This window comes from Leucopleurus acutus (assembly GCF_964270905.1).
Source record: "Leucopleurus acutus genome assembly, chromosome: 6".
Taxonomy (NCBI): domain Eukaryota; kingdom Metazoa; phylum Chordata; class Mammalia; order Artiodactyla; family Delphinidae; genus Leucopleurus; species Leucopleurus acutus.
In genome coordinates this window covers 115,853,411-115,878,421 of record NC_139149.1, presented here as the reverse complement: position 1 = coordinate 115,878,421, position 25,011 = coordinate 115,853,411, and the positions used below count along the sequence as shown (strand labels likewise).

At 45.0% G+C, this 25,011-nt stretch overlaps 1 protein-coding gene across 8 annotated transcripts in view; it reads right to left on the bottom strand.

Moving 5' to 3' along the window:
* Positions 1-767: 767 nt before the first annotated feature.
* Positions 768-25,011, bottom strand: part of LRRFIP1 (LRR binding FLII interacting protein 1) — a 142,905-nt gene continuing 118,661 nt past the window's right edge. For 4 of the 8 annotated variants that reach the window (XM_082840875.1, XM_082840877.1, XM_082840876.1 and 1 more), the window contains 4 exons: positions 23,437-23,607; positions 20,471-20,563; positions 16,745-16,886; positions 11,866-14,855 (listed from right to left, as the gene is read on the bottom strand). In XM_082840875.1, coding sequence (XP_082697001.1) covers positions 13,156-14,855; positions 16,745-16,886; positions 20,471-20,563; positions 23,437-23,607 — 2,106 coding nt within the window. In that variant the 3' untranslated portion in view covers positions 11,866-13,155. Of the gene's footprint in view, positions 1,572-3,404; positions 3,510-4,601; positions 4,682-5,225; positions 5,344-6,898; positions 6,949-11,865; positions 14,856-16,744; positions 16,887-18,177; positions 18,271-19,441; positions 19,535-20,470; positions 20,564-23,436; positions 23,608-25,011 lie in introns of those variants that run through there. The other 4 variants (XM_082840880.1, XM_082840879.1, XM_082840881.1 and 1 more) reach the window with 2 other exon arrangements.

The window sequence follows — 25,011 nt, the reverse complement described above, 5'->3', positions numbered from 1 at the left end:
TCTGCAGAGTAGGTTTCCACATAAAAGCATTGTTTTTTGAATATGCAGCAGCTATAGCACGTCTGTGGCACTGACGTGTGGATTAGTGATTGGATAGTTTTATCTATGGAACACTCAAGAAGATCTGAATATCCTCGGCGCAAGGAGACCGAATTTCTCTTACCCAGTGAAATGTAGCTTTGCGTATCCCAGATCCAGACAGTGCTGGGGGACGGAACTTCGTGACCTCTAGCACTCTGCTGGGAATGTTTTCTTAATTATATATAATTAAGAAAGATGGAATAATTATATATTCCAATTCACGTCTAGCAGTCCACAATGGGTATAGTTATGGATGATGTCATCTTGGTTTGCACTTGCTAATATCCCGAAAAGCTGGCCGGCTGAACCAGCCTTAAGTGAAACCCAACGTGTACAAAAGAGTAACTGAGAATCAGCAAGTAGCCCAACGTCCTTTACTTTTGTCCTTGGAGTTACTGCCTCTACTCTGGTCTGTCACTTCTTCAGTTTACTTTTTATTCTAAGGCTGCTGATTCTTATAAGTGTTCTATTCTTATTCACTGTGAATACACCTTCTTTTTTAAATAGAGAAAGAAAAGTGCATTGATTTGATATGCTAAGAAAAGAAAAAGATGATGCAAAATATAGAGAACAATTAGGATGAAATAGAGAGCTTCTTTCTCAGTGGGAAAAAATAAAAACCACATTGCTGAAGTCTCTCAACGTTTCATTTTTTAATTTTTCCAATAGTACACTCTTTAAAAGAAGTTAACAACTTCAATTCCAAACATAAGGATTCAATAATGCGAATGAAAAGCTGTCATTTTCAGTGAAGCTGTTGCCTAATTACCCTGGAAAAAAGTATTCTTTTGATTGAACTGATGCAAAAATCCCTTAGAAAAGCTTCATTGTTGCCTGTAAAGAGTCTTCTTAAGGTCACTTTTACTTCTAGACCATCCCCCTTGTTTCTAGTGAAAGAGTTTTGCTTGGTAATGGCTTGTGGTTCCACAGTGTTTTGTGTATGAAAAGCGTAGACTAAGAGATACTACTGAAGTCGCTCAAATTGTAGATTCTGCCACAAAAGGAAGTCCCAACACTGAAACGTTTCCCCTTAATGTTCAGCAAGACACATGAAAAGAAAACTCAAGTCCCACTTTCATCTTTACTTTGATCACCATTTTAAATGGCGTGAAGAGGCTGCCGCACCGTCGGAAACAGAGCTCCACGGCCCCGTGTGCTTATTAAATGGCCTGCAGGTTCGGAGCGGCCGCCCCAGCCCCGGTTGCGGTCTGCAGACAGAGGCATCTGGTTGCTGCTGGGGGTCCCGGGGCTGAGCCGGGTGCTCCCCAGGGGTGTTCTCTCGGAAGCAGGGGAAGAAGCAGTGCTCCCAGACAGCAACAGAACAGCGCGCGAAACAATGCTCTCCATCCACCCAATCATTTCCTGTTCAGAGCTGGCCTTTACTGCTGGGACAAGAGGACACTCCTGTTGGCTTTCATTTTTTCCAGGCGCTTCACTAAGTGGCCGTTGCTCACCTCGAGCTCTTCTGTTTTGTCCAATGCAGAGCGAAGCTGGAAATCAAGGCAAAAGGCAGTGAGCTTGGATTCCAAGCCTACTGACAGACAAATTACGACCCAGACCCACCGAGACTCTAAAAATACACATATACCTACACGTGTGTATACGTGTATTTCTTTCTTTCTTTTTTTTTTTTTTTGCGGCACGCGGGCGTCTCACTGCTGTGGCCTCTCCCGTTGCGGAGCACAGGCTCCGGACGCGCAGGCTCAGTGGCCATAGCTCACGGGCCCAGCCGCTCCGCGGCATGTGGGATCTTCCCGGACCGGGGCACGAACCCGTGTCCCCTGCATCGGCAGGCGGACTCTCAACCACTGCGCCACCAGGGAAGCCCACGTATATTTCCTAATTTAAAAAGGAACACAAGGCACAAGATTCTGGCCTCATGAGTAACTAGGGAACCTTCCTCTTCTGAAATAGCTAGACCCCAGACAGGGCACAGTCTTGGGGATGGTGACGGTCTCACGGAAGGTGAGGCAAACGAACAAACAACCGCTGAGCCAGACCACCTGGAGGAGGCGATCCCCACAGCCCCGGGCAGCTGGCTGCTAGGGCTCTGCAGCCAGAAACCGAAGTGGGAATGCCTGAGGCCAGGATGACCGTGCCCGGGAACCAGGGCCACAGAGCCTGGGGGGCACAGAGCCTGGGGGGCACAGCAGGAGCCACATCAGCAGGGAGCTGCACGGACCGCAGGCAGTGAGGCAGAGTGGAGGTGCCCTAAGGCGGGGGTTCACAGCCCTGTGCTTGTGGAGACATGCATCATTAGAACAGAGTCTGCAGTTCTGCTTCTGATCCAAAACCCTCCAGGAGGGTGGGCGGGGTCCTGAGACAGGTTAAATGGCCCTGCCCTGCCTTTCACCAGCAGAGGCAGAAGCAGAAGCAGAAGCAGAAGCCCTTTCTGTAGAAATTTCCCCAAGTCTGGCCTGGAGTATAAATTCAAGTATATAAATTCAAATCAAGCATAATCTCATAAAACACCAAACACATGGTGGGACAAACCATTTGAGTCAACAGAAGCAATAAACAACAGAAATAGACCCCAAAGACTGAACATGTTTCAGTCCTCAGTGTGGAAAGCAGAACAGCTGTGTATGAAATCGTTAAAGAAATAAGGATACAATCAGCAAAGGAACCATAAACAAGAAACAATCAGGAATGAGAATACGAAACAAAAGGAGGTGAAATGGAAGATCTACAAAAACTGTACATTATGCAACGTTGGGAGGTAAGGAGATGGGGAACGGAAAAGACAGATGGTAGAGAAATGCAGAGGGTCCGTGAGAAGATCTGTTATCCTCTGATCAGAGTCCCAGGGGGAAGGTGGAGTCTAGGGAAGAGGAGTTACTGAAGGAGATCGTGGTTGAAAATTTTCCAAAATTTATTTAGAAAAAAGACCTCACAGATCAAAGAAACACAACATATCCCCAGCAGAACAAATAGCAGTAAACCCACATATTAACACATTAGAGTGAAGTGTAGAAAGTCAAAGGCAAAGAGAATGGCAGAGCAGCTAGAGAGGGGTAAAAAAAGAAAGATCACCTAAAAAGAGTTAGAATGACAGATTTCTTAGCAGAAGCCGGAAGATGGTGGCATGATAGTTGCAATCACCGTAGACAGAAAAACCACTGACAGGTGATTCTGGCCCTGAGCTCCTAATTGGCTGAACTACAATTTCCTTTACGGTGTGAGCACAGCCCTTCAGAGAGGTTTGGGCAGATGTGATAATGAATGATTCGGCCGCAGATTTCCCGGCGGTAAACCCTCCCTCTGCTCTCCCAACTAGAATAGCATTACCCATTCTTTTCCTAGAAATAGCCTAGAAAATTTACCTCTCTTTGAAGTTTCCGTTTTTCAGCCTTAAGTTCATCTTCTATCTTTTCAGCATTTTCAGCAGCCAGTTTATAACGTGATACTTGGCTTTCTAACCTTATGACCTGAGAGGAGAGGAGAAATCATGTGTGTAAGTTGATGGGCCTGTGTTCTTTCCCCGACTGCTTTACTATATTTGAGATCAAAAGGTATAACTTGATAAAATGAGAGAAAACACCATGACAATAGTTATGATCTAGCATTTGGGACTATTACATAGGTTCTGGCCACGCAAGCTATTTGTTCATATTTATGAGCAAGCCAGTACTGACACCTATCAGGGACTCATTTCCTCCCTGACCCTTGTCCCAAGTGTGGTTCCCGCCATGCAGACCCCATGACACCATCTCTCCCAGATGTGGGTCGATCCTGCAGAACCAGGCTGGTGAGGCAACGGCTCCACCAGGACCTCAGCTCCAGTCTAATCTCTCCCGGGGTTGGGGGGTGGGGAATCAGGAAAGGGAGGAGAGAGGCAAGGAACTCAGAGAGCGGGGGTGACGGAAGGCGGCTCTGGGGTGGCATCTGCGGCCAGAGACTCAGCCTGCCCTCAAAGGCGTGCTTCCGAACACGCATCACTTTCTAGGTGCGCTTCTCATCTTCGTCTCTACAAAAATTCCAAAAAGTTCCAGCCACATATACCCACAATGGAGGGGGCAAGAGTACCTGCTTGTATCTCTCCCTTCGGTTAGGACACAGTCTGTCCCAGGGCCCAGCACGCTGGAGGCATGAGCGCCCCAAATCTAGGGACCAGAGCGAGCTGCTGGGCTGGGATGGAAAGAGGGAAAATCCAGGCAAAAGGGACATCCCTGCATGAAGCGTTTTGTAATTAACCGATTTTTTTTTTTTTTTTTAAAAGAACAAACTGTCAAAAAAACCCCTAACCACATTAGGTACTTTCTGCAACTAACTTTGTCTATAAAGGATTAGTATCGATTATAACAGCCCAGATCCTAGTGATGACCTCTCCCTCCCCACGTCCTCTCCTTGTAGGAAATACACAGAGAGACTTGCTGCCTTGTTTACCCCCCTTAGGACCTTTTTTTGGTTCTAAAATTCTCTGCTTCTTTTTGTCCTCAGCCTTCAAGCCTTTCTAGCAAATAAAACTTCAGTTAATCCTCAGTCGGGCGGCCAGTGATTGCGTACAAGTGTGCACGTACATTTTGTTCTAATGCAGTTATCTCTTGCTCAGATTTTGCAAGTTTAAATTTGAGGTCGCTGATCTGTCTGTTGGCATCCCCTAAAGGTTGAAAGAGAAGGAAAATCTGTTAAGCTCTTGGGCTTTGAAAATGTTAAAACAATGGTTACTGGGAACCAAGCCCTTACTTTATAATCGTCGCCCTTGAGCAAAGAAGGCAAAGAAATGGTAGGGGGAAGGGGGAAGGGGAGAGAGATTGGGCCTGCTTCTGTCCCCGTAAGCCTCCTAGTCTACTGGCACAGAAAGATACCTTCCGCTCTCCCCATACAATCAGCAGATCCAAAGACTGTATTCAGCGTAGTAAACGTGGTTTCTAGCAGCACGTCAGCTGGTGGTACCTTGGTGTATGTTTTGGGTCACCTGTTCTGTTTCTTAGGCTCAGACAGAACCATCCTTGCTCTGCCCACCTGCCCATCCTTGTTCTAGCCCACAAGGAAACATCTTTGTGCTTCTGTACTCAGGGCTTTGGGGGGGACGTTGGGAACACCGGCCGCTCCTTGCCACGACAGTTTTTCTCCTCTCGCATTAGTACAATAAAAATCGCGCACGGCAAAGGGATTTCTTCTACAGGAGGATTGACATTTACTTTGCAGATCCATCACGTGCACGTCCGTCCCGTTTTGTAAGACCCCATCTTCTGGGTGCAGGCTGTCTAATCTGATATTCCTCTGTCTCTCTTCCAGCTGCCCTTTGAGTTTCTTAATCTGCAAACATCCACCAATAAAGCACGTTAATTTCTCGATTCTAAATGAGATGAGAGCCTATGAGAAAGGAAGCTGCATGTCACGTAAAAGCCCACACCCACTAAGCACGATCCGATGTTGCCTTGCAGTTATTCCGTGTGTCTCGAAGGGGCCAGAGAGACAGGGGTTCCGTAATGAAGCGGGAGAGAAATGTAGTAAGACATTACGAGCCACCAGGAAGATGGGGGAGTCTCTCCCGTTTCATAAAGGAACAAACCCAAATAAATAAATGAAAACCCTTGTGCCAGTGAGCACTCTTCTTAGAGAGTAACAGTAGTATACAGGATGGAAATGGAATTCTATTTACGGTAACAGGCATGCATTGTTTTGTAACTCTGGGCGAGAAGTTATTTCTAAGGTTGAAGTTCCTCTCGAATTCAGGAGATTTTCCGTAAAAACAGTTTTGAGTGTTTATCTACAAGTTCATAAATCAGTACACGATTCACCTTTGCTTTATTCACTCAAAAGCCAGGAAGGGCCACCTGGAGCCTTCCAGGCACAGCAGTGCTGTCCCCAGCGGAACCCAAACAGGTTGTAGGTTTGCCACCTGCAGAGAGCTGGCCTCTACACAGCTTTCTTCCCTCTGAGAGAGACACACGCACACAGAGTAGCTGGAATGGCAGTTAACAGCCGTGACTGTGGACTCTTCTGCTATGTAATGGGGTGTCTCCCAGCCCTCGTTCTGTTAACCTCTAATCTCTGCGGCCGTGTTGGAAGTCCCCCCCCACACCGACAGGAACAGAGCCGACCCCTGTGACATACAAACCATCGGTGCGCGCTGCTCTAAGAAAACAAGTACAGAGTTACCATGGACATGTGTTTTTAAAAGATCACAGGCACTTCATGAGAATCCTCCCACCACATTTAGTGCCTTAACCCAATTTTGAAAGAAATCTTCACATCTTGTAAAAAGCGAGGCAAATACCTTTGATTAGGCTTACGCGGGAAAATGAGAAAAATCGAGCTTCCTTAGAAAGTGATTGTGGAATAATTTAATACTACCCTGCATATGAAAAAGACCAAATAGGACAGCTGTGTAGCATTTCTTGAGGCAGAAGAGGTCAAGGAAGGTAAACTATAGTGAAAACAACTTGGATCAGCTGTAACAAAGAAATACCTGCTGGACAGGTGTGCTGACCACCGAGGGATTACAAAACTGACTTTTACAGGCCAGTGGAAGAGGAAGGGTGTTGGAATGTCTGGGGAACACCCTTGACTCTCAATGCTTAATCTAGGCCTTCTACATAAATCTTTATTGTAAGCAGCAATCCATGTAGCATGTACCAAACTCAGACCCTGGCCTGGCCTTGAATCTTTGGGACAATCTCTCGAAATCTGATAGGATTTCTAATGTTTTACTTGGATAAGAACATTAAGAACACTGGCTGGCTTGGTAATTATTTTCAGCCACGATGCATCAGGGGTTTCCTGATGAAGCAAGAAGCTAGAATGGGAAGGTTCCCGGTTTCAGGTGCCCCGTTTTCCAGAACTCGGAAAGTAATAAAAAGATCGTTACCTGTTCCAATAAGCATTCCCGTTCATCAACGAGCTTTTTCAACCTAATATCTAAAGAAATCAGAAAGATACAGGTTTAGGTGACTCCATGGACTGCCCCTTTCAGCAGATTGCTAAACTGAAGAAGGAGCATTGGGGTTAGTGAAACTGATGATGAAGGTATTATACACGTACCACGGCGAATGAGGCCACAGACAGGACGGGGGAGGAATTCAGCCAAGGGGGGTGAACTGCATCAACCTCCCACACATGCTTGTCTCGTCAGGGCAGCATCCGGCTGCATGCAACAGGCTAATCTTCTACTCTGGGTTAGCATGCAAGAGCTCTAGGGCCAAACCACACTGCAACACAAGATCTCACAAGGCTTCACGGTTTAACATCATTAGCAAGGTACAAACACACTGAGAATCGGGATCAAATATCACCAGCATTTTCGTTAGCCTTGACTTTCCAAGTTTCCATCCCACGAGCGCTGATCTTCCTTATTTCTCTCAAAGACTCACCACTGTCAGAGTTCTGACTCTCCTTACGAACCCTAAGTGTCCTGACAGCACCTCCGGTAACCCACTTTGTTGCTATTCTTTCGAGGAAGAATGCAGTAATAACTTAGGTTTCTGTCATTCTTCCCACCCCAGATACAGAAGTTTGCATATACGTAAGCACCTAGAAATCCCCCAAACAACTCTCTGAAGGGGCATTGAGTAATACGTTCTCCAGAGTACAGACAGGAAACCAAGACCCAGGGAGGATTTTAGGGGCAAAATCCTACACCAGTTTCAGGGCAAAATCAGGATGACGTGATGGTGGTGGGTGCTCATGTGTGCTGTGCCCTCACCGTGTGCCAGGCACTGTCCCAGCCACTCACACCACCTCCCGCGAAGCCCTCCAGGCGGGCAGTGCTGCCACGTCCCTCTTCTACAGATGAGGACCCAGGCCCAGCAGCTTTCCTAAGGCCCCAGGGCTGCACCCCTAACCCCTGCACCCACTGTTTTCCTAAACACAGCCCTCTGAGTCGGACCGGACTCCTGGCCTGAGGCTCTTCTTCCCGAGGCGGCAGTGCTCTCACACTGCCCGGGTTTTGATTAGCCGTGTGAAATGGAAATAATGCATACAAAGCGCACCTTTGTTTTCATTAAAAAAAAAAATCATCTGTCCACGTTCTAGTCCAAGTTATGTGTTTTCGCTAATTGTTTTTCCAAACATCCTAAATTGCTATTTTGAAAGGCACAATAACAACATAAATGAAAACAGAAAATGTTACGTATAAGATACATTTATAATCCTTCTGAGTTCCATTTTAATTTACATACAAACTGCTTCTGACAGATGTTTTATTCTGTCCCTTCCATAAATGCACCCAACACTGAAACAAAAATGAAAAATAAATTGAAAACCTGGCCCTCTTATTCAATATCACTTTTCATTTTATCTTGTATATTTTGTATTCCTATATACAAAAACCACAGGCATCATAAGAAACACTGAATATATCAGAAAGTGATTTGAGGCTCACATATCTATTTACAATTTTATTATTATTCTTCTATTAGAAGACTTCAGATATCTTAGACAGCAAGTAAAAAAAAATGTTAAAATGTAATGATAGTGCTAACAATAAAAAACAAGAGCAAGCTGACCTTTAGTCTTATAGGGAAAATAGGAAAAATGGAGAGAGACAAATGGAACTTTTAAGGAAGAGAAATTTTAAAGCAGAAGTGGAGAAGATGAAATAGTTTCAGGAAACTGGAAAAAAGAAAGAAGCAAAATTGTTTGACATAAAGAAAATAAGCACTGAAATAAGTCAGAGAAAGACAGACAGTATATGTTATCACTTATATGTAGAATTTGAAAAATAGAACAAACGAATGAATATAACAAAACAGAAACAGACTCACAGATGGTAACTAGTGGTTACCAGTGGGGAGAGGGAAGGAGGGAGGGGCAAGATGGAGCAGAGGATTAAGAGGTACAAACTACTATGTATAAAATAAATAAGCTACAGGGGTATATTGTACAGCACAGGAAATATAGTCACTATATTATAATAACTTTAAATAGAGTGTAATCTATAAAAACACTGAAACACTATGTTATACACCTGAAACGAACATAATATTGTAAATCAACTATACTGCAATAAAAAAAATTCAAAAGAGAAATGAAAATGAGTCCTGCTTTTTTTACAGTCTTAAAAGTCAACAAGTCTAACCTGTGAAGCGAACAGTGATGCATGACTGGTAATTACTGTGGTACTGATCAGGAGTGCTGCAAACCTATACTCACTAAGCAGCCCTGCTCACCGTTGGTCTCTAACACCCAAACGATGAGCATTAAAGAAAATAAAGTCACACTGTCTCGAACTCAGAGTTTTATTTTACACTGGGAAGTTAAAATCAATTGGCAATTAAATTATTTTAGTAACACTGTTAAAGGATTACATTTTTTAAAAATCTGTTTTTTATATATTAAATTCCACCACACTTTCTGGTGTGAACTTTAGAGACCCGTGAAACAAGAAACAAGAAAGGTGGCGAGGCCATACAGACCGTCACAGGGGCAGCAAGCCAGCCCCAGGAGCCGCAGCCCCGCTCCAGAGGGGCTTGCGTGTTGTGACTGCGTCTGTCCCGGCTGCGAAGGTCAACCACCAGCAACAACCATGGTCACTCAGCACTTACTCGCCCGTGCTTTACTGGGTCTGATCCACACCGCCACTCTCAAAGGCAGGTTCTAACCCCAATTTCAGAGAGTAAAATGAGACACGGTAAGGGTAAGTAGCTTACTCATAATAATATATTATCAGGAGGATAATTTTCATTCTGTGGGTTAATTTCACCCAATCCTGGGCCTCAGGCCTCCTCTCCCCGTTGCAGAGAAAGTTGCCTCCCTCCATATTCGCAAAGCTAATGATCAGAAGATTGACATCTCAAGAAACCCACTGAGTGTGGTCCTTTCTCTGCTCCCTCCTCGCACTGACTTAATTTGATTATAATCCATGTGGTCAGTTTTCAACTTCCCCAGGGCTAGCCTCCCATGCCAGGATCGCCCCTGCTTCCGGTAAAAGGCAGAACAGGGACAGTCTGCTCAAGAGGTCTGTACAGATGGCAACTCCCTACAGCAGCTGCTGCTTCAGGTCAGCCGAACAGCTGAAGCCTTTCATGTCTCAAAAAATTCGTTCGTCTTTGATGTAAGAGGGGCAGAGAGGGTGAAAGGGAGAGAGCGGAAGAGTTTTTCTCCTGAAACACTGTCCTCCCTGTATGAGGTCAGCACACTGGATACGCACATATTCTGAACGGAGCACGCTCACACGCCCCTGCCTTTCCTTCTGGAGCCCGGACACTTGGAATGAATCTTACTGTTGTGTTCCCTTGTTTCGATGGCCATGGTGGCATGTCATACAAGGCGGTCTCCTAGAAAAGGAATCTTATCAATGGAAAACAGGAACCCTAAACTGTCTAAACACCCAGAAGCAGCATTCCAGGGTCCTAGTGACAGTGGAAATTTAAGTGTTCAGGTCATTAGGTTTTCCATTAATTGGAAATACTCAATGTGATACAAAGTAGTCAATGCAAGATATCCCATTCTTAAACACTCTTTTCAAAAATTTTACTGCTTCCCAACCTTTGTATGTTATAAAATAGCCTGTAATTCAAAATTCTCAGTTACCTTTCCCTATTTTTTACAGAAACTCATAGTTATACTTACATACTTTGGAAGGAAGATTAACATTTTACATACAGTAGCCATGCTCTGGTTTGGGGTTGAAAAATACCCCAGCTTTTTGATTTAAAGTATCAGTGATCGATGCTTTTCTCTGTCCTGCATTATAGTGAAACCTCAGTGGTCCAGGTTCCTCTGGGGCTGGGGCTGACAGGTCACCATTTGATTCTTTTCGGAGTCTGAACTGTTTGACACTGCGATCTTTCCAAATTGCCTTATGTACTTCCACGCCTTCCTACACTGAATATACCAAAGGTAACCATTTCTCGATAATTCAGGGGCCTTCACGTGCACATTAATTACTGTGTGGGGCCGTAATATCATCTCGCCCTCGGAGCAGAGTAATTGGTGTGCATAACGAAGGCTCTTAGATTATCAGGGATGGTTTGGTTCTTCAGAATCCTTATCTTCCTTTTTGCTGACTTTCCAATTCTCTGTTGCTTCCACTAGAGGTTGGGTCCTATGTGCTTGTTCATGGGCAGAGCACCTTCCATATAGGAAGTGATCTTACATGTCTATTGATTAAATGAGGGATGAACACTTGAGACTGCTGGCTGGCTGGCTGGAGGGATGGGAAGCCTATAGTAATGCCCTTAAATGTGCTGTTGAATAACATGGGAAAGAAAGGAAAGAAGTTAAAATGGTTTGGTGATCTCACCACTGAGTGAGTTTGGCTGTTGAATCACTTCCCCAGAGGCCTTTAAAAGTAGGAAGGAGAGCTGTTCCCAATGTACATTCCGGTATGAACGCAGCTTTGCTAAAGTTATAGATACCAACTTTAAAGTCCTTTGCAGCCCTTGGACTTGATTCTCTAGCAAGCCCCATAGTTTTCTATTTATATGGCACAGTGGAGAGAACTGATCAGTCCCATTAGCCTCTGCTTCAGGACACTTATGCAGAAATAGTCAATGTTTATTTGAAATTCTCATCATCCTCTTCGAAACATTCTAATAAGCATTGGCACCTGTAAGCAACGCAACAAGATGGCGACCTTTCTCAAGTGGGCTCTTCATCACAACCACAGACCACAGGAGATTCTATGAGGAAAGATCTTACTCAAGGATGGTCCAACACTAGTCCCAGTCTAGAGGCCGGGAGAGAAGCTCTTCACTACTGACAATGGATATTACGCATGAGTCCTCCACAGAACCCCAATTGGGAACTAGCAACCCAGAAGTAGATAAAAGTAGATTAAAGATGATATGATGTAGCCACAGTCAGAATTCAAGTAGCACAAGAGTGATCACAGGCTTGTAAAATTATAAAATGTTTTTATTTCAAATTTTGTTGAGGTATTGGTCATTTTTGCACTCAATTATATCTTGTAACAATAATACGAAGTCATATGATCTCATAAAGTGTCAACAGCATTCAAACTGTACATTCCCCCGTAATTTTAATATTCTATAATGGTTTTTTATTTAACTTTACAATTATTTTTAAAATGTTTCTTTATATAGAAAATATATATCTTGTTCAGGAAGATCAAAACAAGAAATTTCTGGTAAGAATACACTGAAAAACAACAAATGAAAATATTTATACCAGATACCAAGTGATTCGACTATTTAAAATATCCCATTAGAGTCTAATCAGAAGTTTGCACAAGAATAGCATCTTTTTGTCTTGCTCTACTGAATAATGATTAGACAAATACAAAGAGAAGTAATTTTAAGGTTAAAAACATAAATTTTAGAAATGATTCTCCCTAGCCAAATACTGCAGTAGGAAATGCAATTACAACATGTATCTCTTCCAGAAAAGAATTAAAAAAAAAAAAAAAAGAAGTCTTTGCATCAAATGACTTTGGTACATAATTGTCATGAAGTCAAAATCTCCTACAAAATAAATTCAGGTATCCTCAAGAATGAGATCGAAAAGTATTGGTCTGAGATAAAATACTTATATGAGGTAAAGGCAAGTAAGCTATCCCTAGTGCCATAAGATGTTTATTTGCTATCCCTAACATGATTAATTATTGTCCTAACATGCAAATCTCATCACTCAGTGACCTATGTGCTGTCTGGCCGTTTATGTACTTTTTAAATAAAATACCATACAGGTTATACTATACATATCAAGATCAAATATGAAAGCACATACAGTTAAATGAGACACCTTCATTTAAATCATGCTCATAATGCGGAAATCTCAGGATGCTATTTGGTCGCTTCAATTAGATGTTGATACATTTGGTCAAGAATATGCACATTCATACCAGCTTAAGGCCAAAGCTAAATATTTTGATGCTGATTTTAAGCAGAAATAAAACAGTGTACATTATTGTTTGATGTTCTCGGAATGCTCTCCATTAGAACTAACTCCAATAACAGAAGTGTCCTTCTCATCTGGGTGATAACCTTAGTGATGAAATAGAAATCTACAGGTAACAGTCTACAGCTTCAAGGATTAGATAACTTGGTGCATTGGCATTCGGTGCGTCTATACCAATCTAGAACATTTTCTGTGTCTCACCGGTGGAGTCTCTCACAGTTGGACTTGCTGTGCAGTCCTGGTCCCCCCCTAAGACCCCGCCTCAACCTACGACAAGGCACAGTCCTCTTTGTTTCTGCCCTTCCCGTGTCCACCTGTCATCTCTTCCTTGCTTTCTGAATTAAAGTCCCCCACCTCGCCTGCTGGTGCCACGTCATCATTTTCTAGACTAACGCTGTCTGAAACCTTCCTGACTGTGTGGCCTCGATTTTCTGATGTCACACGCTCTCCTGTGCCTTTTGTTCGACAGGCATCGTTAACGTCCTTCGAGGGACCTTCATGTTGGAGCGGGGCGCTGCCTGGCACTTCCTCATTGTCTGGACCTGGAGGACGGCTGGGAGCAGTGCCGTCTTCCTCAGCATCATCTTTTCTAGCACCTTCCTCTAATTCTTTATTACTGGCACTGGTGCCTGATGACTGAACTGTATTATCTTCAAAATCCAACGTGTCTCCATCAGCTACTGCTTTCCTTGTCTTAGTGTTTACGCCAAAATCGTCTTGCTGAAGTCCTCCATCCAACTCAGTTGTAGGATTTTCTGGCCCATCGGTGTTTTCACTGCTTCCTACCGCGGCGTCCTGTTTTGGGTTTTTAGTGACCTCATTTTGCGCGTCTACAACTGGCTTTTTGTCAGTAAGTTCTACCTGCTCTTCTTTCACTTCACTTAAATCTGGGTTTTGAAATGTTAACTCTTTCTGAACATCTTTGGTTTCTACAGGCGCTGGTGATTTTTTCTTCTTGTTTTTCTTTTTCTTGTTCTTCGTTTTCTTGGGCGATGAATCCGGTGCCTCTCCCTGTTGGTCATTCTTTTCCTCATCGGGCTCTTTCACATCTAGGGATTCGCTTTCAGCATCTACCGTACTTGGACCTGTCACCTCCTGAGGGCTGCTTCTGGCTTCTGGAGAACAAGGAATGGCTTGGACTTCCAGCTTGATGGGTTTCTCATCCCTTAATTTTCTTCCTTTACCCTCCCCTTCATTGTTCTCCCCACCTACCTCTGTGCTCTGAATCGGGACCTCCTTGGGCTCAGCTACTTCCCGGTTGGTGAGTTCTTTCTCTGAATCATGCCCTGAGCTTGGGTCCAAGCCTTCCGGAGCATCTACCTCACACTTCTCACGGTGACTCACTGTGTCACCGATACCCCTTGGAGGACTTGAGGTTACTGTGCCCACCTGCTCCCCCAACCCAGTGAGCCCTGCCTCCGGCACAGCCTCTGTGGGGTTCCCACTCTGCTCCCCAGTGTCTGCACTGCTCTCCCTTCCAACTTCAGATATTTGCAAAGAAGCACATTCCTGACGTGGTTCTACGCTAATCTCTTCCACGTTGGTTTCAAAATCTTCCTGTTTTTCTTTTTCCCACTCTTCTGCAGATTCTTTACTTTGGTTTTTGGTATTCAAGGCATTACTGCTGCGCTGCCCAATCCCAGGACCTGGGATTTCACCATCTAGTTCACTGTTTATGACCTCACTTGACTCAACCTGCTGTGTGCTCTCAAAGAAGGAAGTGTTCTCCAGAATCTGGCTTTGAACCTGTTCCTCGTTCTCAGAATTTACTAACGTTCCTGGGGAGGGGGCACTGTCTCCAGAGGTCTTCTGGTCCTCGGCAGTGTCACCAGGATGTAACACCTCTGTGTCCACACAGTCCTCTCCTGGGTCCTCTTTGTGCTGTCTTTGCTCAGTGTTCTGCAAGATCTCTCTTTTCCCCTCATTCTCCACCATTTCATCTTTCACCTCCACTTCAGTGGCTCTTCCTAAAAGACCATTGAGAAAATTGAAGGGACCCCATGACGTGGTTGACCACACAACACATATTACAATGTAAACACACGTTCTCTTTCCCAGCCAACCCCGCTCCTAAAGAGAGAGAGCCATCAGAGAAGCGCACGGACAGAAGCCTTTGCCAGTTCTGTGCGGCAAAGCAGCCATCGCGTTAGCAAATGTTGGGTCAGCGGAGGCCACCGCCGCCATGTCAAAGGCAAGAGCGGCTGCTGGTGCCACCTGGGGCGAACTGACTTTCAAAGGTGAAGTTAAGTTTTAACAAATAAGAAAGAGCTCTGGATCAGGCAGCCAAACTCTCCAAGATGAGGGGATTCAGAAGGATGGAAGGTTCGTGGTCCCCATTCTCATTTCTGGATGCACACGGGGACCACGCCTACTTTTCCAGCTGTCAAACTGCACTGAATATCACGCAGCTCTGAGAGCAGCTTTCAAATAATTTTTAAAAGAAACATTCAGGGCTTCCCTGGTGGCGCAGGGGTTGAGAGTCCGCCTGCCGATGCAGGGGACGCGGGTTCCTGCCCCGGTCCGGGAAGATCCCACATGCCGCAGAGCGGTTGGGCCCGTGAGCCATGGCCGCTGAGCCTGCGCGTCCGGAGCCTGTGCTCCGCAACGCGAGAGGCCACAGTAGTGAGAGGCCCGCGTACCGCAAAAAAAAGAAAACAAAAACAAAACACGTGAAGACCACTTACAAAACTGACGTTTCTAGTTCTTTAAGTGTTCATTACACAACAGTTATCAAGGATTTATAAGATGTATATTTGAACAAGAGCAGCATGATAAATTCTAGCTGCTCAGGTAGGGAACATAAAGGTAGGATGGACATTCATCAGTTTATCTTCCCTCAGCAACTCTGACACAATGAAAAGAGCTGTGTTTCTTGAATAGTCATCAGGGTAATGAGGCACCTTCCCGGAAAGCCAGTCCTGGGAAGCTGGGGCCTACAGGTTTCTTCATGTCCACGAAGAACCTTCCAAGTGGAAACTACAGTCATGGTCCCTGACCTTATCTCAGCCTCACTGTGAAAAGCTGGAAATGGTTGTGAGCGAGGCCTTATTTGCTGGCTACAACTTCAGGCGGCCCACCACATGCAGAAGGTTTATCCCAAAGCCAAGTATATTACGACAAATATTAATTGGTGAATCTTTTCAGATATTTGAAAACTGTGTAAAATATTCCTACCATATATTGGGTTTCCCAATTTACATTCTTTCAGAAGCAAAAATGTGACATACAAAGGAACATCACCTCTGACAAAGGGGCGGACGTTTTCAGACTCTTGCTGGTAAGGAAAGCCCTCCGCAATGACCGCACTCACCACCCAGGGCTCCCCGTCCATCTCACCTACACCCAGGGCTACTTGTCCATCTGCTGTCCACAGGCCCTTCAGACTCTCAAAACACTTAATGGTGCACGGGATCTGCAGCACTGGCTTGCAAATACAGTCAACTAACTTACTTTACGGCTCTGCTATTCTGATCTTTTGACAATTCTGTAACAGAATAAGTCACAACGCCGTGTCTGGCACATAACTGAAGAAAAACAAATACAACAGAACCGTCAACACGGTCACTTAATTTTGAGGTTATTTTCCTTGTATTCACAGTCTCGCTGGCAGCTTTGAGAAGCAAAAGAAACGTAGTCTTAAGCCATCGGTGGTGAGCACTGAACAGAGGTACATGCCGGACAACACACGTGGGTGATGGCATCGTTTGACAAGGAAGTTCCCATGAAGTGACAGAACGAAGGGCATGCTGGGTGATTGTTAATCGATCAGTGATGATTATGTCAACTCTACCAATGCATGGAAGGTGAACCAGTGCTGACTGCAAGACACGAGGATCAAAGGAAAGCAAGTACTTACCTAGCGTCCCATCCCCTGTTGCCTTGAGGGCATTTAACTCTTCCTTTGTCATCTTTGTAGAACCTTGGTAGCCAACATTATTTAGAGGGTCTGAAGTCTCTCCATTGGTAGCTACTTCTGAATTTAGGATTATTCCATGTTTCTGGGAATAAAAACAGGCTCATCGTAATACTCACTAAGTGATATTAGGTTAAACTTTCTTTTATAAATAGTAATTAAGAAAACCCCTATTTTTCCCTAAGCAGAGGAAAACTCTACAGAGACAGAGGAGCGCTAGGCTGCACCCCTGTAAATATTCTATCAACACACACTGATCTGGGATGTCTTCCTCCAAGGGTCCTTCCTTACATGTTCCCATCCACGTCTTAGTGTGCTGGTGACAAAACACCTTCCTTGGGCATCCTCCTTCGCTGCAGGCTGCCAGAAAGCAGAGCATCGAGCAGACCACTACAGAGTGGTCCTTACCTCTAAAACCCCGGCTGTGCTCTTTAAAAGAACAGAGATAAAGAAATATGTGCGTGTTCTGAGAGGAATGATCAAACTTGGATGGAAGGTTTGTGACATTCGAAAGAAATACAATTCGTGCTCACTACACAGCAAAACACTTTAAACCCGGCGACGCTTCACAACGCCAGGATGCCCCCCTCACCCGGGATCACCCCCTCCCTTACCCGCTCCTGCCGCCCATAGCTCTTTCTCTTCTGCTTGGAGGAATTCCCAACCCTGTACTCACACCCTGGCTAGAAGCAGCACTGCGAATGTGAGCTCTAAGCCTGTTCCCTGCTGGCTTACTGCTCTGGCCTTGACCCTTCATTATAAGTAGCTGACGTGGATGTTTCCATTGGCGATGCACGCGCCAGCCCGTGGCCATACCCCCTAGACTCAACACCACCTTCTACGGTGTCGAGAGTCCACCCAGAGCTCTGACCCCCGCTGCTGCCCGTTGGTTTATTTTACTCAGTTTCCAGCCAGCAGCTGAAGACCCCTTGACATGGCCCAGACAGAACTTTCCTACCATCCACGGGGTCTCCAAGTCTAACTAGCGTCAGCCACGCCACTGCCCAGCTACAGAGGTCCTTATGTTCGAGACTTTAATATAAGAAAGAAATACACTCTCTAACTTGGAGTAATGTCCTGGAGGATTTACTGGTGAGTTTGAGAAAAAATTTAGACAGCCTATCAAAAAAATTCTTGGAAATCAGAGGTGCTTCCAAGATCAGATATGCCTGTAAACATCTAAAGACAATCGGAATCTACACTGACTTCACATGTCTCTTTGGGGGTCAGTTAACCCAGGATTTGATTTTATTAACAGAACTAAAATCAACGACATAAAATCAATGAACACCACTATCCACACACATTCATCCTTGAGAATCCTGGAATTTGCTGTTGTCGCCTGGATTTTTAAAAACTGTGCTTTGGCTTCATACCTTTAATTCCTCTTTCAGCACGACTACTTCTTCTCTAAGATCGTCTCGTTCACTCCTTATGGAATCAAAGAACTCTTTCTGCCTCTCTAATGCCTGAGTGTGTAGCGGAGCAAAGAGAGAGAAGATTCGCACAGGTGAGCAGACGACTTCAGAAGCAGGACTAGGAAGGAGGCTTCTACTATGTAAAAGGCTAACACCGGCAGGGCATTCGATAGACTATGCTTAAAGATACAAACACAGTGCAGCGTTAAGCTCTGCACTCAGTTTACGCCAGCCAAGAAATGTCACTGTGCATGCTCCCTGAGAGACATTAACGTTCTGAAGGATGCTCTCTGCTTTACACCCTCTGCCGGCTTAGTCTGCAGTTTCACGGCATAGCTGGAGAAGCAACAGAAGCCATGCACCCATTTAAATGAGGGATAAATAAAGGAAAAGAAGAAACGTTTACAAACCCCCAGTGACAACTATTTTAGTCATTTAGACTGTTTTTGTACGTGGATTCTCGGTGTTTGTTGTCACAGATAAACGTAAAGTGGTCCTGAGGCAAACACAACGCACACACAGACATGCACATGAGATCTTAAATAAGCATCGGTGAGCGTATCAGAGTGAAGGCAAGGTGCAGCTTCACGCTGTAAAGGCGCTGACGTTCGCTTCAACATCTAGAGATTGCTATCAGAGCCGTGGGGAGTGAGTCGCCGTGTTTGGGAAGCCATTTGGCATCGCGGAGCACAGCTGTCACTTTAGTAAGCGTGTTCTTTGCTCCCTACTCGTCACTCCTAAATGCAGATGGGCTGCCTCTTCTTTCCCTGTGGAGCGAGAGGGGCTGACATCTCCCTGGGGAGGCTCAAGGTGGGGATGCGTGAGGCACAGCACCTGCCACCTTGCAGCTTCCTCGAAGCCCTTGGAGAAAAAGCCCAGGCAACACGGGACAGGGAATTCCAGGAGGTCTGAGCCTCCACGCGTGGACCCGCCCAGCGGGTTCCTCACTCCTCTGATCTCTGTGCTGCCGGCTGCTCACAGGCAGGCAGGGAGCCCGGGAATGCTGACCAAAGGAGAATCTCCACGTTGGAAGTCCACTTCCGATGTGGAGCTAATGTCAATTTGGGTAAGTTCATGTAGTCTCTCTTTTATTCGTTTTGTGTCCCACGGGGGTCACATGCAAACTCATACAAGCCTTTTTGCAAACCAAAGATTCTGAAAGCATTCAATTTGCTAAGCAGACTGCCCACTTGAACCGATTTCAAAGACTTGAGAATCCTACCCCTATCTTTTTGTCTTTCCATTCTATTGTTTCCTGAAGATCAGAAATCTCCCTGATATAACTCGCCTGTTTCTGCTGTAGCTGTCGGATTTCCTGAAGAATAGGAACAGATAGAAAGAAAGCAGATACAGGGTTAAACGGGAAGCAACTCTGCAGTGTAGACAACCCCTGAGCCAGCAAGCGCCCCTGGAGGTCCCGGCACCATTTTTCCTCACTGATCCCGAGTTCGTTCTCAGGATGCAGGGACTTTATCCTTGTCCTTTTCCCCAGCTCCCAGCTGGAGTGAACTTCTCACTTACAGGCACTAGAGTTCTAACCAAATTAAAAAAGTAAAAAGTCAAGTCTGTATTAGTTTCTTTTCGTCGCTGTAACAAATTATCACAAATTCAGTGGCTTAGAACAACACAAACTTATTCTCTTACAGTTCTGGCGCTCAGAAGTTCAAAATGAGTCTTATGGTGTCCCCAAGGCATAGGCAGGCCTGGGCTCTTTTCTGGAGGCTTGGGGCAGGGGAGAATCTATTTCCGCCATTTTTTAGTTCCTCGATGTGCCCACAGTCCTTGGTCTGTGGCCCCTTCCTCACGTGGCTCTGACCTCTGCCCCCGTGGTCACATCTCCTATGCTGCCTTTGACTTTCCTGCCTCCTTCTTGCAAGGACCCTTTGGATCACTCTGGGTCCATACAGATGATACAGGATAATCTCCCATCACAAGGTCCTTAACTTAATCACATCTGCAAAGTCCCTTTGTCTGAGTAAGGTGACATAGTCACAGTTCCAGGGATTAGGACATGGGCATCTTGGGGGGCATTATTCGGTCTGCCACACCTCCTCAAACAAACACAAAACCACCAAAGAGTGAGAATCTTCACTAATAAAAGGAACTGTCTCCTCAAACGAGGCATAGAGAATTCGCCTAAACTCAATTTTCAAGAAAACTGGTAGCTTGAGTACTGACCCAGCAAGATGCTTGTAAGTCACACACAAAGAAAAAAAAAGAACAGAAAAGAAAAACGGGAAAAACTACTCACCTCAAGCATTTCTTCTCTTTGCTTCAGGGCCTCTTTCACCTCAGCAAACTGAAACTGGAGGATACTGTGGGCATGCTTTTCCCTTTCAAATTCCTATAAGGGAGGAGAAGAACGTTCAAGTTCCAGTGGAATCACATTTTTCTGTCACTCTAGTTCACGTTCTTATGATTTACCTTTACCTGGAACAAATTACCTGTTACCATGTCATCACAGTTTTCAAGGCCTTTTTTAAAAATAAATTTATTTATTTTTTTTGTTTTTATTTTTGGCTGTGCTGGGTCTTCGTTGCTGCGCACGGGCTTTCTCTAGTTGTGGCGAGCAGGGGCTACTCTTCATTGCGGTGCGCCGGTTTCTCATCGTGGTGGCTTCTCTTGTTGCAGAGCACGGGCTCTAGGTGCGCAGGCTCAGTGGTTGTGGCACAGGGGCTCAGTAATCGTGGCTCGCGGGCTGTAGAGCGCAGGCTCAGTAGTTGTGGCGCACGGGCTTAGTTGCTCTGCTACATGTGGGATCTTCCCGGCCCAGGGCTCAAACCCATGTCCCCTGCATTGGCAGGCAGGTTCTTAACCACTGTGCCACCAGGGAAGCCCTCAAGGCCTTTTTAACAACATGAACCAGTTTCTCTGGATTTTCTAGAAGACAACCCTACAATCTACTGTAAAATTAACCTGAGGACAAACATATGGACACCAAGGGGGGAAAGGGGCGGGGGGGGGGGGGCGTGTGGTGTGGGATGAACTGGGAGATTGGGATTGACATGTATACACTAATATGTATACAATGGATGACTAATAAGAACCTGCTGTATAAAAAAATAAATAAAATAAAATTCAAAAGTTCAAAAAAAAAATTAACCTGAGGAGTTGGCACAGCTGACAGTATGACCCGATTTCTTTACAGGTAAGTCGTGCCCTGGGAAAGCCCCCCAAGCTGTCTGCTGAAGGCCTGGAGGAGGCAGCTTTGCAAAAGAGTGGTAATAAAATCATCCCTGAGTTTGAAATATGCCGATGAATACTCTTTGGGGCAAAAAGGGATGGTCTACCTCGGCAAGTTTATCTCACTAACAGTGGGCGGCCAGCTCTGTACCTCAGAGACAAAACAGAAACAGGCGGGGGAAACAAAGCCCTTGTCAGCACAAAGCCACTCCCCCAGTCCAACCCTTCCCTGCGTGAGACTCATCCCTGCAACCGGGCAACACGCTCCTCTCGTCTCCCACTCAGCTCAGCACAGCAGCGCGGTCCCTAACGATGGTGTGGTACCCACCTAGCTGCCAGCAGTTTAGGGAACAGCAGGGAACACCTTCCCTCGATTCGTGACCAGTTATTTCAGAAGGGATTTGACCTTAGCTCATCCTGGCATCATGTGCTCACCCACTTTCTGAAGTCTGGGGGTGACTGGACCCTCCTAGCTGTGACAAAGACATGTCTGTCGGGCTTTGCTTTGCCCATGGTCCCCACCTTGGGTCAACATTCCAGGATCACCCCATTTCTCTGGAACTAGATTTGGGGCTTCTTGGTCTACTTCCTGATGCCTAAATGAGGGCATTCTAGGAGTAATTTAGAAGGCATTACAGTACTGTTCCACCCAAGTGGGTTCAGAATACGCTCTCTGCTCCTAAATTATGAATTAGTTTCAAAGAAAGCTTTCATGACATCAGGTCTCATGAAAAGTTTCTCCTTTGTTTCAGAGTTCAGTTACCAGGAACTTCATGGACAAAATTCTTCTTTAGCTTCTAACTCAACTACAGTAGGGAAAGAAGGAGGCCCCTGAGTTGTTATGGTATTTGGCTTCAACCCTTGGGATTTAGAGGATATAGCTAGTTAGGAAGAAAAAAGATAATGACACTCACAAATTAAATTTTCTATTTATCTCAGCAACTCTGAAAAATTGGATAATGTTCTAGGATTTGAAAAACCAGCTAATTCCTTAAAATATGAAAAACAAGTATTCCTTGCTGTCTCACAAAGAACAGCTAAGCCCAGCCTTCACCAAATCAGCCTACTGTCATTAATTTCAACATATGCTCATGCTTTTTGTTGATAACATAAGTTAACATATTAATTCCAGTGGTTCTTCATGAAAGCCCAAATAAGATTCTACCCTTTTCTGAGGTTAAAGAAGGTTTTTAATTCTCAAGTGGAGGAACCATGTCTTTTCCCAATCAGCAGAAAACAAATGAATATAATTTTCTTAAAATCCTTGATACTTGTAACTATTTCTCTCTGGTGTTGAGATAACAAAATAAGAATGAAGAAATGTATATTAACAGGAAAATCTTGCAGCATCTAATTGTGCTTTGTCCAAGCATGCTGGGTCTTTCGTAGGCAGGTTTTTTCATGGTTATGATTTTACCTTATATGCAAAACACACAAATGTCCTCCTAGTAGAATTGTCTCTAGTTTACATATTGAAATTGTGCATACCAATATTGCAAGTCCCTCAGCAAAGAGCATGGTATTCTTATTCTTATATGTTTGGGCTTCCAGGGCAAGTGGAGAACTATTGTTTTTTAAAAAAACACACACACGCAAATATATACATACACATGTATAACGTGTAGATATCATATACCAAATATATATACATACACACACACACATATTCTACCATTCTTACCTATACCGTATGTATATCCTCCCATCCTTATACATACCATTTATATATATAGTCTACAATAATTACATATACCATTTATATACATATGCCTGTGTATATATATATTCTCCCATTCTTATATATACCATTTACTTGTATATTCTCCCATTCTTACAGATATCATTTATATATATATTCTCCCATTCTTATATATACCATTTACTTGTATATTCTCCCATTCTTACAGATATCATTTATATATATATTCTACCATCCTTACATACACCACTTATGTATCTATATATTCTCCCGTCCTTACATATAGCGTTTACATATATATACACTCCACCCTTCTTTCTCGCACTAGCACATACTTTGGTTTTCTCCTCGTACTGCCGCCTGGACTCAGCCAGCTGCTCTTCAAGCTCCAGCATCATGTCCTTTAGCGTATCGACCTGGTACATAAAGTTTGTCTTCTCATTGTCTAGCTGAGCGTTGGAAACCATGGCCTTCTTATATTTTTCTTCAACTTCTGCTAGTGAGTCCTGCAGAAAATAGGTCATGTTTTCGAAATTGTAGTAAGGAAACAAAAACACAGATTAGTTCAGTATTTTTAACAAAACCTCCAAAAACGCAGCCCTAAATTGAGACTTTATTTCTTGGAGCAAATGAATCAGAAGAAGAAACACATGGCAATTTGAAATGCCCCAAAAGTCTCCCTTTTCAATTTGTTCCGATTCTCATGACTCAGGAAATTAGTTATTAACTGTGTGTAGGCGTGAAGATAACTTCCAGTCATCAGGACAAGGGGGACGCTGGGTGGAAGGGGCTCTGGTCACAGAGGCAGCAGAGCCCTGGCTGTGGGAATCTGATTCTGTAGCCCGCTGTACAGGTGTCTGAAGTAACCACTCAAGACACGTGACCAGAACCTGGGACAGAGCCAGTGCTGGGGAGGGGGAGTAGAACACCTGCCACCAGCGGCCCACTGTCCCCATTGGGGCTTATGAACCAGGAAAGGCTTAGTGGAAGTTCACATGTTCAACCCATAGGAAAACTCAACAAGGTACACAGGCCTCACTGGGTAGGTCCTGGAGAGACAAAGCTCATTCCTTTGAAAAGACAACCAGGGAAAGAGGCCTGCAAAGTAAACATGCCCCCCTCAACCCCGGGGCTCACACACCGGCCGGGCAGGCCACAGGGGACAGCAGCGTGTGGACCCCGAAGCACAGACCAGCGGGAGACGACTCTGGGAGAACACAGAGCAGCATCCCAGGTGCAAAGGACCCTGAGCTACAGAAAGGCGGGCACTGGCAGGTCGGGCGTGTGTCAGCTGCTACCAGGAGGCTCTGCGGAGACCAGCGCTGCTCTCGCCTGCACTTGCAAACCAGGGCAAGGATTTCAGGTGGGACCAGTGATTCCTGCGCTGTTCCATGGCTCTCTTTCCAACTCCAGTAGGAGTTGAAAGCCAGAATCTTAATTTCCCCCCCTTTTTAAAGAGCGGTGACAAATAGGAAACTGATTAGTCATGGGATTTGGCGCCCCTGGGATACCGAACTCAGACTGGCTTGGGGGTACTTTCTCAGGAGCTGAAAAGGAAGGAACAGAGTTACCATCTCTTGCTAGACTCATGAGCTGCCCGAGCTGCCCTGAGAAGCCAGAGAATAAAGTCCCCGATGCCCCACCTCACTTCACGGAGCCTGGCAACTCAACTTCCTGGTCGGCACAATGCAGTAATGCCACTTGCTACGAGTACCGTGTTATTTACTCAAATAAATCCAAGAAGATACACATTCAGACATTGCTTCCATTAGTAAAATGGCGCAGTATGCAAATAATTTGTGTGTTTCAAAAGCACAGCAACAGAACTTCCTTATCGGGAGACATCAGGTGTTTTGAGAAGCAAATTAAGTTGAAGCCCTCCTTGTACGTAAGGACGGCGGAAAGTGAAG